The sequence below is a fragment of the Arachis hypogaea genome, chromosome 12 (assembly GCF_003086295.3).
Source record: "Arachis hypogaea cultivar Tifrunner chromosome 12, arahy.Tifrunner.gnm2.J5K5, whole genome shotgun sequence".
In the NCBI taxonomy this organism is placed as follows: domain Eukaryota; kingdom Viridiplantae; phylum Streptophyta; class Magnoliopsida; order Fabales; family Fabaceae; genus Arachis; species Arachis hypogaea.
This window is the reverse complement of record NC_092047.1, coordinates 92,312,229-92,327,288: the sequence shown is the minus strand read 5'-3', so window position 1 is coordinate 92,327,288 and position 15,060 is coordinate 92,312,229. Positions and strand designations below refer to the sequence as shown.

General features: G+C 31.9%; 1 protein-coding gene across 1 annotated transcript in view; it reads right to left on the bottom strand.

Moving 5' to 3' along the window:
• Positions 1-15,060, bottom strand: part of LOC112727714 (uncharacterized) — a 36,534-nt gene that overhangs the window by 13,808 nt on the left and 7,666 nt on the right. The window contains exons 2-7 of the mRNA XM_072209480.1: positions 9,712-9,795; positions 6,841-9,617; positions 4,300-4,557; positions 3,404-4,120; positions 1,829-2,650; positions 416-1,153 (exon numbers count right to left, since the gene is read on the bottom strand). Of these exons, the coding sequence (XP_072065581.1) occupies positions 416-1,153; positions 1,829-2,650; positions 3,404-4,120; positions 4,300-4,557; positions 6,841-9,591 (5,286 nt within the window). The 5' untranslated portion in view covers positions 9,592-9,617; positions 9,712-9,795. The remainder of the gene's footprint in view (positions 1-415; positions 1,154-1,828; positions 2,651-3,403; positions 4,121-4,299; positions 4,558-6,840; positions 9,618-9,711; positions 9,796-15,060) is intronic.

Genomic DNA, 15,060 nt, shown 5'->3' with positions numbered 1-15,060 from the left:
TTGTTTCTACCATACGTAATAATATTTTGTATATTTTTGCGCACAAGTATTATTCGAGTTAATGTAAGACTCTCATCCCCTAATAACCACATTAAGAAATTAAATTACTAATAATATGTTTTATCTTCATGGATTTATTAACAAAAGCTATCTGGTATGGTATGTATAGTGTGTGCAAGATAAAATAAAATAAAAAATATCCCAATCATTCAATTTGAAAATATTGTTCTATAAATGAGATCTATAATGTATTAATGTCATAGAAAAAAATATTGATGCAATGGTATAAATTAAATGTTTCACGAAGAGTTGTTTTTTTTTTTTTTCAAAATTAATGTTCATGTTAAGAAAAAGTTTTCAACATGTGAAAAAATATTAAGAGAGTAACTGAGATGAAATATAATATTGTCCATACCTCTTCAACCTTAAGAAGAGGTTGATGTATTGGAATAGAAATTTTGTCATTCACAGCTCTTTCTTGGCAGCTGGGATATGGAGTCTGAAATAACTTCAGTCTTGGACAGTTGATCACATCTAAATGTTTTAAAGATTTACATTGAATAGAATAGATGCCAGAAACGAATGTCCTCAGATTAAGCAGATTTCTTAGCCATAGTTTCCTTAAATGAGGAAACACAAATTTAATCATCTCTCTTGGCCGTCTTTGATTATCAACTACTTCCACAATCCCACAATTTAATACTTCAAGATCTTCAAGTTGGGCCATATTTGTAGCTACAGAGAATGGAAAGAGACTTTTTAAACATGGACAATCTACAACAGAGACTTCACATAGATTCTGAAAGCTCGAAGTTGTGTTAGGATCTTCCTTCCAAATATGCTTCAAATTTGGAAGACTACAAAGAGTCAACTTTCTCAAAAAAGAACATTTCCTTGTCTCAATTTCTTCAGAAAATGTTGAGATATGAAACACAACTACTAGAGAATTACAGTCTTTTACATCTAACTCTTCCAAATTCACAAGCAGGCCAATTATATTTAGAGAAAATAACACACCGGATAAAAAGTCACACTTGTGAACTAATAGCTTCTTCAATTTGCTAAATATATTGTTCTGAAGTCGGTCATACCATAACTCTTTTAGCTCAGGATATTTTGATAGATTCAAATTCTCGAAACTACGAAAACACACCTGCGTTCAATAAAGTTTGTAAATTTATAACCGCGTGAGTAAACGTTAATGACATTTAATATTATTATATCTTTTTTAACTATGAAGCTATGTTTTTTGAAAAAGAATACTAACTAGAATATACGACAAAAACTCACTAACATGCCACAAGAAGAATGCAAATTCAAAATGGTTAAACTGTTATGTACTTTTAGAATAATAGACATTATTTTAATCAAATTTTATTTTGACCTTTTGTTTAGATGATTGGAAAGGATGAAAATAAGAAGGTAGTGAAAACAATGACCATTAATTCTTATCTATGCGATTTCAATATACTCATGTAAAAATGTAAGCAACAAATTCCCTGACTTCTAATAATTTATATCATAAAAATATAAATTTTTAATATTCATGTGAAAGAGAAATAAAGAAGGTGGCCTTTATAAATCAATGTTAACATAATGTTTTCATGACATATTAATATGATTTACAACAAGGATTTATGCCCCTTACTTTATTGTTTTCATTTTTCTTTCATTTTGGCAAAAAAAAAAAAATGGGATAACTAATATAATAGATAGTAATAAAGTTTCTTTTGTTTTTAAAGTCACAAGTATTATATACCAAAGTTAAGTCATCTTGCATCCAATTTAGAAAAACCAAAGCAAATCTCATCAATAAAATAAATCATACCTTGTCTTCAAACATGTTTTTTATGGTTCCATTCAAGTCTCCCTTCCAATAAAATTCTTTACTATTCTCTGCTGTTAGCACTTTTCGAAGCTTTGGTGTGCTCACCCTGTCTCCTTCAGAGAAATACTTCATGCGAGCACATTCCCTAACTACTACATCCTCCAACAATGGAAATCTTAAGAAGCACTTTTGGGAACAAAATCTACCTAGACTTGGTAAAGAATCCAACTCCAAAGTTTCCAAGGAGAAAAATGCAATGTCATTTGTTATCTCCTCTCCCTCTTTGGACAATATTTCCTCAAGTGAATCACATTGTTTTACCTTCATTACGGTGAGCTTGGCCAGACTTCTTGCTGTACGAGGAGAAAGTAAGTTTATCATGCTATTGCAATTTGCTACCTCAAGATAGGTCAAATGGCAAAAGGTAACAGAAGAAGGAACAATGTTTATCAAACTTGAACATCCATCAACAAATAAACATTCAAGAAGCTCGAGAACTGGGTCAATTTGCAGTCCTTCTTCGCATATATGTTGAAGATTTGGTAATTGATAGAGTGTCAAACTTTGGAGCTTTGTACAATTTTTTTCATTTGTAAGCCTTTTATCTTGAAATATCTTCTTAAAGGAACTCCACTCAACAGTTAGCCGTTTCAAACTGTATATATTCTGCAGAACCTGATCAGGAAAAGCAGAACCTTCTGTCTTGTAACGGGATAGAGCAAGAAATGATATTTTGTTGAAGAAGGAACCTATATTTTGGGTTTGCAATATGTTGACAGCATCCTTTTCATCTATTACCAAGTGCTCTAAATTAGGCATTACCTTAAACATGTACAAAAAGCAATTTACAATAAGATACTATTTCCAATAAATTTAATTCACAATAGCCTAAGAAAAGAATAAAGAAAGCAAATATAATGTTTAATCAAAATTCAGAATAATCTTATACTTTGCTCGATTCAATCCAAACTTACTAATGGTATTTAAAAATCATTAGAAATCAGCAATCACTAACCTCATTATTCAAATAATTAATTGCATATATAAAAAGGTTTAATTTCTAATATTTTTCTCTCAACTTTTTCGTAAAATCAAATTTCTTTCAAGCTTAAATAAATTTTGGATAACTGTAAAATGTTCAATTTTTTTATTTTATTTCAATCAAATTTAAAAGTTATCTAATTTAATATAATAACATTGTCACAATATTTAATTTGCTATTTGATCATCAAAGAAGTCTCTTGACGACAAGAACAAGAACAATGATTTTTATATTTCTATAAAAAATAATATTTTTATTAGGACTAGAATAAGAATTTTATATTGACCAAAAACTTATATTAAGCCTTTTGTTTCTAAGATTTGTTTTAAAGTTAACACTAAATCCAATACTCATGCCTGAGAATGCTATTTTTGAATTGAAAAAATATTTTCTTTGATTTAACTGTACCAATTTTTAAATGTAAAATTTGATTTATCTTTAAATAAAAATCTGAATGAAAAGTAGAAAATCGTGTTCATATGCATTGGACTTTAATGCAAATTAGCATATGTAATCATGTAAACAATTCATACCTGTTCAGCTATCAAATGTTGCTGTGTTGAAATAATATATTCTTCATCTGAAAGCTTTTGATGACTACTTGTAGAAAGAGTTCTGTACAAATTTAACTTCACACATCCAGTAATATTTAATTTTCTCAAAGATGGACATGATAATGTGTAATTTCGTGCATAGAACCCTTTGAGCTTATGCAAGTACCAAAGCACCAACGTATTTAAATGGTTAAACTCAAAGGAAATAGATGAGAACATGGGTTCTTCCTTGAATCCAATAATTTCCTTCATGTTTTGACACCATTTAATTCTAAGTTCTTTAAGATGTGAGCAACTTGTGGCTACTGAACATGGAAATACAAATTCCAAGTTTATGCAGCTCTCTACATTTATTTCCTCTAGATTGCAAAAATTAAGAGCTCTTTCAGGATCCTTGCTCCATATTTGTTTTAACTTCGACAATCTTTCTAGAGTAATTTTTTTCAGCTGTGTTTGTTCTGTACTATAATTTTCATCAGAACTCAGTTGAAATATCTCTTCTACCGAAACACAGCCAGTAACCATTAATGTCTCTAGATCATTATATGCTTTTTGCATTGAAGAAGAAAAAATTGCTCTAATTTTTTCACAATTTTTGACTTGTAATGTCTTTACTTTAGAAAATTCTTTGTGCCATATTTTCTTCAAGCTCTTCATATTCTTCAAGATAATTGTTTGCAATTTGAAAAATCGAACCTGGATTCAAGAATTCAAAAACCATACATAACTTCTATCGTCATTAAACTGTTAACAAAGAATAAATACCGAAAAAAGTTATTAGTGAAGATATATAATGTATATTGATACATAGCATTTGAACAAAGGTCCTAATTTTTTTTTTTCAAAACAATAGAATCACTACTTAGTTATCATACCTCTTCTAGTGTGACAATATTGTTGTCACTATCTTCTTCTGCAGCTATTATCTCCTCCATTAGATGACATTCACTTATTTCAAGCTTTGTGAGGTTGGGAAAACTCTCCACCATTGTAGATGAGAACAAATATTTTAGACCATCACAATTCTCAACAATTAAATTTGTCAATTTGTAAAATGAATGTTGATTATCCTTCCAAATTTTATTCAATTTGAGTGAACTCAACTTGAGAGTGTCCAAATTAAAAAATGCAACCTACAAAGAATACAAAAATGTTAACATTGAGGAAACATTATAAAAAGCTTTGCATTCAATGTTATTCCAAAATTTGTACGAGTTATGTAATAATTGTTAACTTTCAGGGAGAACAGTAGAATAAGAAGATAATATTATATCTGAAGTTGTTGTGTTGAAGTTGTTTTTAGTTTTTACACGGTACAAGAGTCACCCTATATTTATAGAAATATTAACAACTAACCTCGTAAATTTTTATCTACTAACTACTAGTTATTGCTACTTAAATCTCAACTACTAACAACTTTAATAATATTTTAAGATGTCAACAATCCCAATTTGAATAAATTTTGATGAGATGGTTGAGGAAGAGATGTGTGGCGCGGTAACGCAGAGGAAGAGACGTGTGGCGCGAGACGCAGAGGAAGACAGACAAAGGACGAGAGATGTGCGGCTTGGGCTGCAACGAAAAGGAGGAACAGGGCTTCTGCTCTGGTTTGGGGAAGACGAAAGTGGCGTGCAGTAACACAGAGGAAGAAGGAAGACGCGTGTGTCGCGGACTGGCGATTCTGGTCATGGCGGAAAGGAGGAACAAGGCTACTGTTCTGGTTCTGTGTTTGAGAGTGAGACAGAAGTGAGATAAAAGAAGAGAAGAAGAAAGGGGACGTCGGGAAGCTGCGACGGGTGGCCGGCGGTGGGCCGAACAGATAGATAAAGAGAAGGAGAAAAGGTGGGGATAAGAGTGGTTCTTGACAGAGGAAGAATGAGAAAAAGGACCAAAGAGAAGATAAAAGAAGTAGAGAAAAAAAAGTGATGGTGAGAACAAATTTTGAGAGGCACGGGAAGACGCGTTTCATCTCTCAACAGCCATAATTTTGGGTCCGTTGGACTCAAGGACAATACGGATAGGATGGATTATTTGGTGAGGTGAAATCAGTAAAAAAAACAAAGAAAAATTATGGATGAAAAATATTTGGATGAAAAGAAATATGATGATTTTTTTCCAAAAAACTAATGGTTTATCCTTCTTAAAGAGGATATTATGGCTATGATATCTTGTTAAATTTCACGATAAAGAATAAAATAAGAAGATAATATTATATGTGAAGTTGTTGTGTTGAAATTATTTTTACATGATACAAAAGTCACCCCCTATTTATAAGGATATTACCAGTTAACCTCATAAATATTCATTTATTAACTACTAGTCATTACTAATTTAACTCTCAACTACTAACAACTCTAATAATATTTTAATAATAATCTAACTATAGAAAGAAAATCCAATAAAACAAAATTAATAAAAGTAGCTAATAAATAACTACTCATTTTTTTTAAGAAAAATCTTTTTTATGAAGTTACTCTATAGTAAAAGTTTTATTTTTTTTACTGATTAAATTGTATGTATACTAAATCTTTTTTAAAAAAAAATTTAATGATTAAATTATTTTTTTTTAAGATAAATTATTTTTTTCAAAAACAAAAATGACATTGACCCTTGCTTTTGAAGGTTATCCTTGGAGGATCCATAGTTCTCCTTCTCCACTTGGCTTTCTTTTTAGATTTTTCTAAAAAGAAAAAATAAAAATACAATAAAAAATGATTTATTAAAGAATATTTCGATAAATAAAATTTAATCACAAAAAATAAAATTTTTACTAATGAATATTTTTGTAAAAAAATAATTTATTTTTTTAAAAAAATGAATAAAATTAACATTAATTAACATGAGATTTTTTAAAAATTATAAAAGAAAAGAATGTATATTTTACAAATAGAGAGGAAGAAAATATCATTTTAACATTTTTTAGAAGAGGGGAATAAAATTTTCTCTTAGAAAAAGTTTATGGGACCATCACTTTTATTAAAATCTGGCCAAGATTTAACCAGTAAAAGAAGAGTGAGTAATCTCATACTGTTAGATGTAATCCCACACCATTGAAAACATTAATAATAACTAATTAATGATTACAAATCACAAAACTTGCTTACCCCTAACACTCTTCTTTTCTCTTAATCTATATAAAAGTCCTTAGTAGTATTTGTGACGATCAATAATTATTTTTTACAATTGTTAAACAAAATTGTTTTAAGGTAATTTTGGAGATACACAATCAAGTATAACAACGATGCAAAATGGACTTCTAATATCCTTTAGAACATACTACTACTTAATATTAATTAGGTATATGATTTGACATTTTGTTGCAGCTAAAACTCTTTTAGAAAAAGTATCTTACTTATCAACAAAAATAATTGTCTTAATGACTTTACGCTTATGTGAATAAAGATTAAAACAGTTACCTGATTATTAAAAAGGGAAACATGAGAAGATGTGGGCTCATGGGAGAAGAAGCTGGCAAGTGCATGCAAATGCTGTAGAGTCAGAGAATGGAGTGAGGCAAACTCAATGGGTTCATTAGTTTCATCATTCATTGCACTTGCATCACCGTCTCCAAACACTACCATTTCCATAAGATCGCATTGAGAAACTTGAAGCTCTGAAAGTTGAGACATCCTTTTAACCATGGAAACAGAGAAAAGGTATTTCACTTGATTACAGTTTTCAACTTTGACTGTTTGGAGCTTGGCAAAGGAACCAACTGCAAGTGGGCCATGACAAATTTTCTCCATCTTACTGAGATTCTGAATCACTAGATTTTCCAGATTTGGAAAAGGGATTGGAACATGAGTCCTCTCTTTCAAATCAACGATGTGCTTAATTATGGCATTATTTTGGATGTGGAAGTGTTTCAATTGTTGAAATCCATCTCCGTTTAATTGAAAGAGCACATTCGAAATGCCTTCAACTTCATCCAGATACAAAATCTCTGATCTTTTTATAAGTTCTTTGATGCTGTACTCCAAATGAATATTGGTGCCAAGCTTGAGATTCAACGTTTTCACTGAAACATTTGTAATTGCAGACCATTCCCAGATATCTCCAATGACTATTTTATAACTTTCTAAGTTATCGAACATCAAGTCCCTCGGCAACATGCATGCTTCCTGAACTTGTAGTTCTAGAGCTCTCAATTGTGGCAATTGACGAAGCTCATCAAGGCTGGCATTTTCTCCTTCATTATCAGAATTCATAATCTCCCACTTAATGGATGTATTGCCCATGTACAGCTCCTCTAATCTGATCAAGCTTGATATGATGTTTGGTGGGATGACTTCAATCCCAGAATCACTCAAATTGAGCATTCTTAGATTGTTCAATTCCCCTATTTCAATTGGTAACTTGATCATTGAAGAATAGCGGAAGATAAGAATTTCTAAACTTTTTAGTGCACCAATTGCATCCATATTTTCCAAAACACAATTATACAAACATAATGTTGTAAGTCTAGTTAATAAACGAATAGAGGTAGGTAATGAAGCCAAGTTTAACCTTGTTAAGTCTAAAACTTTGAGGCTTTTCATTCCCTCAAAAAAACAATCAGGGATATCAAGAGAACGATCCTTACTTTCCAGTTGAAAAATAGAAAGTTTTGGGCAATCTACCTTTTCAGGAATGGTATGGATCTGACAGCAGTGCAAGATAATCTGAGAGCACCTTCTAAGAAAATCTATTGTTGGCCACTCTTTTAACTCACCGTAGTGTTTAATTAACATGTGATGATCCCTTGAAGCTATGGAGATAGCTACTTCACGAACAACATCGTGCATTTTCACCTTCGTCTGAGTGTTATCTTCTATCAACAAACAAGATGCCTTTAATGCACTAATCATTATGTGAAGCCTGTCCTTGGCACCCTCCAATGTATCTGTGTTGTTGAATATGCCCAGACCCATTCCATAATAGAACAAGTCAGAAACCAAAGGATTTTCAGCAACTGTAGCACAAAGCAAGAATAAGGCTTTCATTTCATTTCCTTTCAGCCTTTTGTAACTTAACTCCAAAGCTGAATAGGTTATCTCCTGCAACTCTTCATTGTCAACCTTTTTTAATTGGTTCAATGCATCTTTCCACGCATGAATGTCTTGATTTATCAATGACCGAGCCATTGTAACTATGAGAACAGGCAATCCTGCACACTTTTTTGCCAATTGGAGTGCAATTTGATGCAAGCTAAACTCTTCATCTACATTACCAGCCAGAGCTTTGAACAAGCTCCATGATTCTTCTTCATTTAAAACTTCTAGTCTAAAATTCTCTTTGACCCCCATTTGTCGTAGCAAATCTAAATTTCTAGAAGTCATCAATATTTTGCAGCCATTGTGTTCACCTTCAGAGGGAATCCCTATCTTTTTCAAGTCAAGAGCTTCCCAAATATTATCCAATATGAGAAGGATAGTTTTCTCCATTTGGATTCTCTGGCATAGACGAGGTACTCTACCAGCAACAGTTACCTCTTCAAAACGAAGACCCAACTGATCAGCAATCTCCTCTTGAACGGTTTTGATGTCTGGTGTTTTGGAAATGGTGGCCATAACCACCTCATCAAACAACTGGTTTTCCTTAGCTATTTGATAAACTTCTTCAACGAGAGTGGTCTTACCAACACCACCAAGCCCGTAGACTCCAATCATGCTTACTTTGGGGTCTCTTAGAGCATGCATGATGTTCTCCATAATTGGTTTCCTTGACTCCAAGTTTTGACTACTCCTTGTAGTAAATGCTGACACTGCATCAAGTTTGGGACGGTAAGCTACCTGGGAAAAGTCCCCTTCTCCCCGTACGTCAACAACTTTTTTGGCAACTTTTGTAGCTTTTCTACTGAGTTGATGGCGTGTCACCACATTAGGAAATGACCATCTAGAACATCCAGCCTCTGCATGACGAGGATCATTTTGAAGTTGAGTTACGTCTCCAATGGCTTCATCCACATTCTTCAACCAATTCTGCACAACATCAGAAGTTGTTTTCCCATTCCTTCTTTCTTCTTCAACACGTTGCTTGATTTCGTCTCTTTTGTATTCAAGATCACTGACACGGTCCCTTAGCTCTTTAAATTTGGCTTTGTAGAAAATTAGATAACCAACTTGCCTTCCAATAGGTGCTACAGTGTACTCAGCTATTTTTGCAGCAACTGAAATGAGAATATCCATTGATCCTTTTGATTCAAGAGTTCAAACTACAAGCAAAAGTAGGAAAATTTTAAATGAGAAAAAGAGTTCATGGAAAACATTGTAAAATGAAAAACATACACAAATGTTAAATGCTGATACCTTTTCCTTTGGAGTTAAATTGGGCGAATAAAGAGAGTAATCGATATGCTTGAAAGATCAAATACTTCAAGGCACACCTTTTTCCTGTTACATAGATGTTAATTGCTTATTACTGGTTTCAAATTGGAGACAAAAGATACGGACTTGGTAAGGGTTGCACCCACAAAAATTAAGTAATTTAAGTAGACAGGCATAGTTTACGAGTAGTAAATAAGCAAAACAAGCCATGTTGATGATTCTTGATACGGAATTAAAAAAGAGAGTGAATTTTCTCAACTTTTTTTAACCAATTGTTTGAGAAAGTGTGATTTCTCACCATTCAATATGTTTTTGAGTGTTTATTTATTATTTTATTATAAAACAATTTTTTCAATTGAACCGCAATTGAATCGGTTGGACCAGTAAATCAGTAGCTAGAATTGTTCGATCCAAGGAATGCGTGTTTAAATGCGAATGGTATGATCTAAGTTTACGACAAGGAACATACAAGCACAAGGATTACGATATCACTGAAGTTAATGTAATTACAAAATATAGGCTCTACGGTCCTTTTACTCTACCTCAAAATGTACGACAGGTATATTATTTTCTTTATCCGAATTCATGCAAGTCTAGTTGGGTAGTTGTGATTAAGACTAAGTCAAGAGGCCACATTGAGTTTGATGATAGGATAGAGGGTTAGAAACCTTACCAGATTGATGACCCAACTCTTTCAATGGATGGAAAAGTTTATGAAAAAATAAAAAAAAGACTATTGTCAGAATACACCGACAATAACAGTCTAGCCAATTTTTTTTAAAAATAAATTAAAAAACATTTCCTTCGACATTATCGTCAAATTAATCCAACGATAAGATGGCGCAGAGACATATCAAATCACGCCAATGTTACTGACGTTCAACAGATCTCGTCTGCTTTTTAACTATACTCCATCGTTAAATTCGACAGAAATTACTGTTGGACAAAAAAATCTGCCGATGTTATATTATCGGCGAAATTTATTCCGTCAAATAAATACCGACACAAAATTTGACGGTAAATTCGATGGTATTCAAAGTTTTTTTTTTTTGTGTAATGCAGACCATTGCACCTACTAAAAGACTACTAAAAGAAAGATGGTAAAGTATTTAAATATTAATTAAATTAAGTTTTGTTAATACCATAATTGTATTTATACTTATCTAGCTTTGTGGTTGACTATGTGCAGTCCAAAGAGAAGGAGCATGAGTTGACTGACGCGAGGTCTTTAGGCATCTAAGCACCAGGAAGTAGAACAAGATTTTGTGGGTGGATAAGTAGTCCAAGCGTCAATATGTAAGTATTAATTTTTTTTAATAGTTATTCCAAATAATATTAATTTCAATTGTGGTAACCAAATCTCTTTTTAATGCATAGGGCAAGCATACACAAATCTTGGAGACTCGGACCCAAGAATCCTAACAAAGTGTACAGGAAGGCAACAGATCAAACAGTGCTACTAGTTTGCATCAAAATGTGGTATCGCAAGAAATGGTTGGAAAGCATACAAGACTTGCATTTATGAAAAAGGATCCTTTTTCGTCAACACACTTCGATTTGGTCCTCTAGCAACATCCTTCCATGGCTACGAGTGCACTTCTGGATTCTCAGGAGACCGTCACAAAGTTTGGATGATCAAGGTCGGCAATTCCAAGAGGCTTTGATCTGCATGACTCAATGGTACCACTAGACCTAGTTCCGTAAGTGGGGGTTTGTCATCAACACTGGTACCACCAACGCTGTAGGAGGATCACAATCAGCACGAGGATGATGCTGACAATTATGTGGACCTGTAGGACTTTGTTGTTTAATTGTTTAGTGCATCTTTTGTTTTAGTTGACTCTTCTTTTCATTCGTCACTTTATTTTGAATTTTTGATATTTTTTATATTATTGATATTTTAATTTATTGCTTTAATAAAAAGTATTATTGATTTTTAAATTTATTTAATCATGATTTAGAAATAAATTTTGATCACAAAATTATGAATATATAATATATTTAAAAACTTTAATTTTTAAAAAAAAAATTATATTAGTGTCAAAACATTACGTCGAATTAAGCGTAGGAAAAATCTGAAGGTAATAATAACTTAGATTTGTCAAAAGGCCAACGATTTTTTGTTGAGAATAAAAAATCTGATGGTAATATATTTTTGTTAAGGGATAAAATCCGACAATAATATTATTTTACGTCAAATGAATATGTAAAATTCAACCAAAATTCGATGATGGTAGATAATTTTTTTGTAATGTAAGCATGTTATATGTTATATATTTATATTTTGAAGAGAACAAAAATTGTAGGACTTTCATGCAGACGTAATTATGATATTTACAAGACCAAAGAAGTATAGAACTAAGTTGTGCCACAAAGTTCATTTGGGCAAGGAAATCTTGAATAGGCTAACCATGCCTACACATGAACCGTCATTGAAGCAATTTGTTCTCAAAGTGGCTGAAATGAAATAGATTTATGAATACCCATGTAGTTTTTTCTAGCTTTCTCCCTCTTCAATTTTATTCTTTTCCTTTTCTCTCCATCTTCCATTTCTCACAGCAAAGAACTATATCTCTAAATCAATCTCGCACATATTTTGGTTGTTTTTCTCAATTTCTTAGTGTTCATTCTTTGTATCTAGTTTTGATTGGAATTTTAAATTTAGGTCTAATTTATGTATAAATTGCTATAATTTTAGTAAATGTTCAACAAATCATTAGAATTTAAGAGTTTATAACAACTTTTATATAGACAAAAGATTTCAATAAATTCCTCCCTAAACGTTTTTGCTAAAAAGTACTAAATACTATTAGAATACTATTTGTATTCAATGTAAAATTAATTATGGTATATACTAGAAGTCTAGAAGTGAATATTCTGTGAGTATTGTACTTTTTTAAAGGATAACTATTAATAGAAGTCTAATTAATTTTTTTAAATTTAGCATAAAAATTTGATTTTAAATTTTAAATTATATAAAAAATTTAATAAAAAAATTAATAAAATTATAAAGACCAATAAACTAATTAAATATTAATTTTATGAAGCATTTGTAACTCGATAAATTTGGAATTTTTTATTTTAATAAATAAAATAAATATAATAATTATCAAAATAAATAATTTAAAAATTATTTATCGATTTAAATTCCTCTCTCTTATCTCGTTTACACTATAAACGAGATGATTTTTCACGTATCTCGTTTACAGTGTAAACGAGATAAGGCACGTTAGGCTGCCACGTGTATGTCTCGTTTACACTGTAAATGAGATAAGACCTGTCGACGTCTATAAGTATATGTTATTCACAGCGTCATTTTGGGCCCCAGTTGGACCTTGTCAACTGTAAGAACCGCAACTAATAAACCGGTTAATTAAGTGATTATATTGCTCAAATTAGATCCCAAAAAGTCAGAGTGAAAATTTGAGGATTTAAATGTAATTTTTGGACTCAGTGGGTCTTTCTGAGTCAGAAAATGTGTTTTCTGCGAAAAACCGCGAACCAGCAGTTGAACCGGTTGAACCGGTTCAAGTCTGTCCGGTACCGCACGAGAAAAAGTGAAAACAGTCAAAAACCTTAGAAAAATATTAGAAATGAAAAACCGAGCATTAATTTTAAAGGTTTGGCCCGAAGTTGGGCCAAACGGACTAAAAACGCTAACGGATTGGACCGGGCCCAAATTGGGCCCAAGCCCAACATATAAAAGGTTCATTAATGAATCCATTTCCAGAACACACACATAAACACAACACACCCATGCTGAAATAGAAAGGGGAGAAGAAGAAGAAGAAAACACTATTCACCCATCTTTTCTCTTTGTGATATCTCGAGCTACGGTGCTCTAATTTGCGTGCCATCAGCGGCTACGCGTTCCTTGTGAAGAGCTCTACAAAACTCCTATAAGAAACTGGTAAGGAAATCTCGAATCCCTCTCAGTTTATCTCTTCAAAATTTCATATTTATTAGGGCTTTAGGTTAAATGAATTTTTGTGATTTTGGATGTTTATTTTGCTCTAATCCTTGCTTAGCATTGGATTTTTGCTATCAAATCTGTGTGAAAAGGTAAGAGCCAGTAAACCCTTGTGATTTTATGTTTAAATGAAACCCTAGGTTGATTTGTGATGGTTTATGTATATATAGTTTGATTATTGTGAATTTGGAGCTTGTTGGTGCTTGTTGGAGTTACATTGGTGGCTTACTTGTGGTGGAAAACTCAACTTGTGCTATTTTGAAGTTTTGGCGCATATAGGGAATCGGCCAAGGTATGATTTCGGTTTCCTCTGTGTACTATATAATATTCATAGACACTTAGACTAGTGACCCATAGGATAGGTTTGCAATAAAATGATTGTTGGTGTGTTGAATGTTAATGAATGATGGTTTATGATGAGTTGATGAATGTTGGGTGCAATTATGATGGTTTATAATGATATGATGATGTTGAATGATTGTATAGATTAGAAAGATGGTTTATTATGATAGATGTGATGTTAAGGTTGATGAAATGGTAACTTTGAATGTGGGTTGATGATAAGTGTTATATAATTGATGTTGAGGTTGAGAATAGTGAAATGTGAAGGAAAATGGGGTAATGTTGGTGTATTATGACACAAAAAGATTAATTTTGATGAAAAATGGAGTTTTGAATGGTTTGGTATGGTGCGGAATGTGTATGGTAAGAAATTGTGGAATTTGGTAAAAGTAGGTTTTTGGTAAACCTTGTATGATCATAATCTTTACCTCAGTTTTCAAAATTTGTTGAAATTTATTTAGAATTAAAGTTTATTGAAAACTCTTTTAATCGATATAAAGTTTGCGAAATTTGAAATTTTGTAGAGGAATTTATGATCATTCAAAGTTGGTGTTGAAAATCTGAAATTTTGCTAAGTTGCAGAATTTTATGATTTCTGATATGTGCACACGCACAGCCTTGTGCGCACGCACAACCCTGCAAAAATCTTAGTCCGCACAGACAAGGTTGTCAAACTCGCGAGTCTAAGTAAACTCGTGGAGCTGACCTAGACTCGACTCGCGAGTTAACTCGTAGACTCGTACGAGTTCACCTGTTATGAAGCTTATATATATATATATTCTTACATAATGTATATTTACTCAATTCTAACCCTTCAAAATTAATAATATCAATCTTAAAGTACATAATAAATTAAAATAGTAGTATACATTATAACAAATATTTTTAAATACACATTCAAATCAACTATAATTATTCTTTTACAAATACAACATAGAACACACAAAATTAAAAATTCTAAATCTGTAATACTAAATCTTTAATTAAACATTGAACAATATCAAATAATCAAATTAACT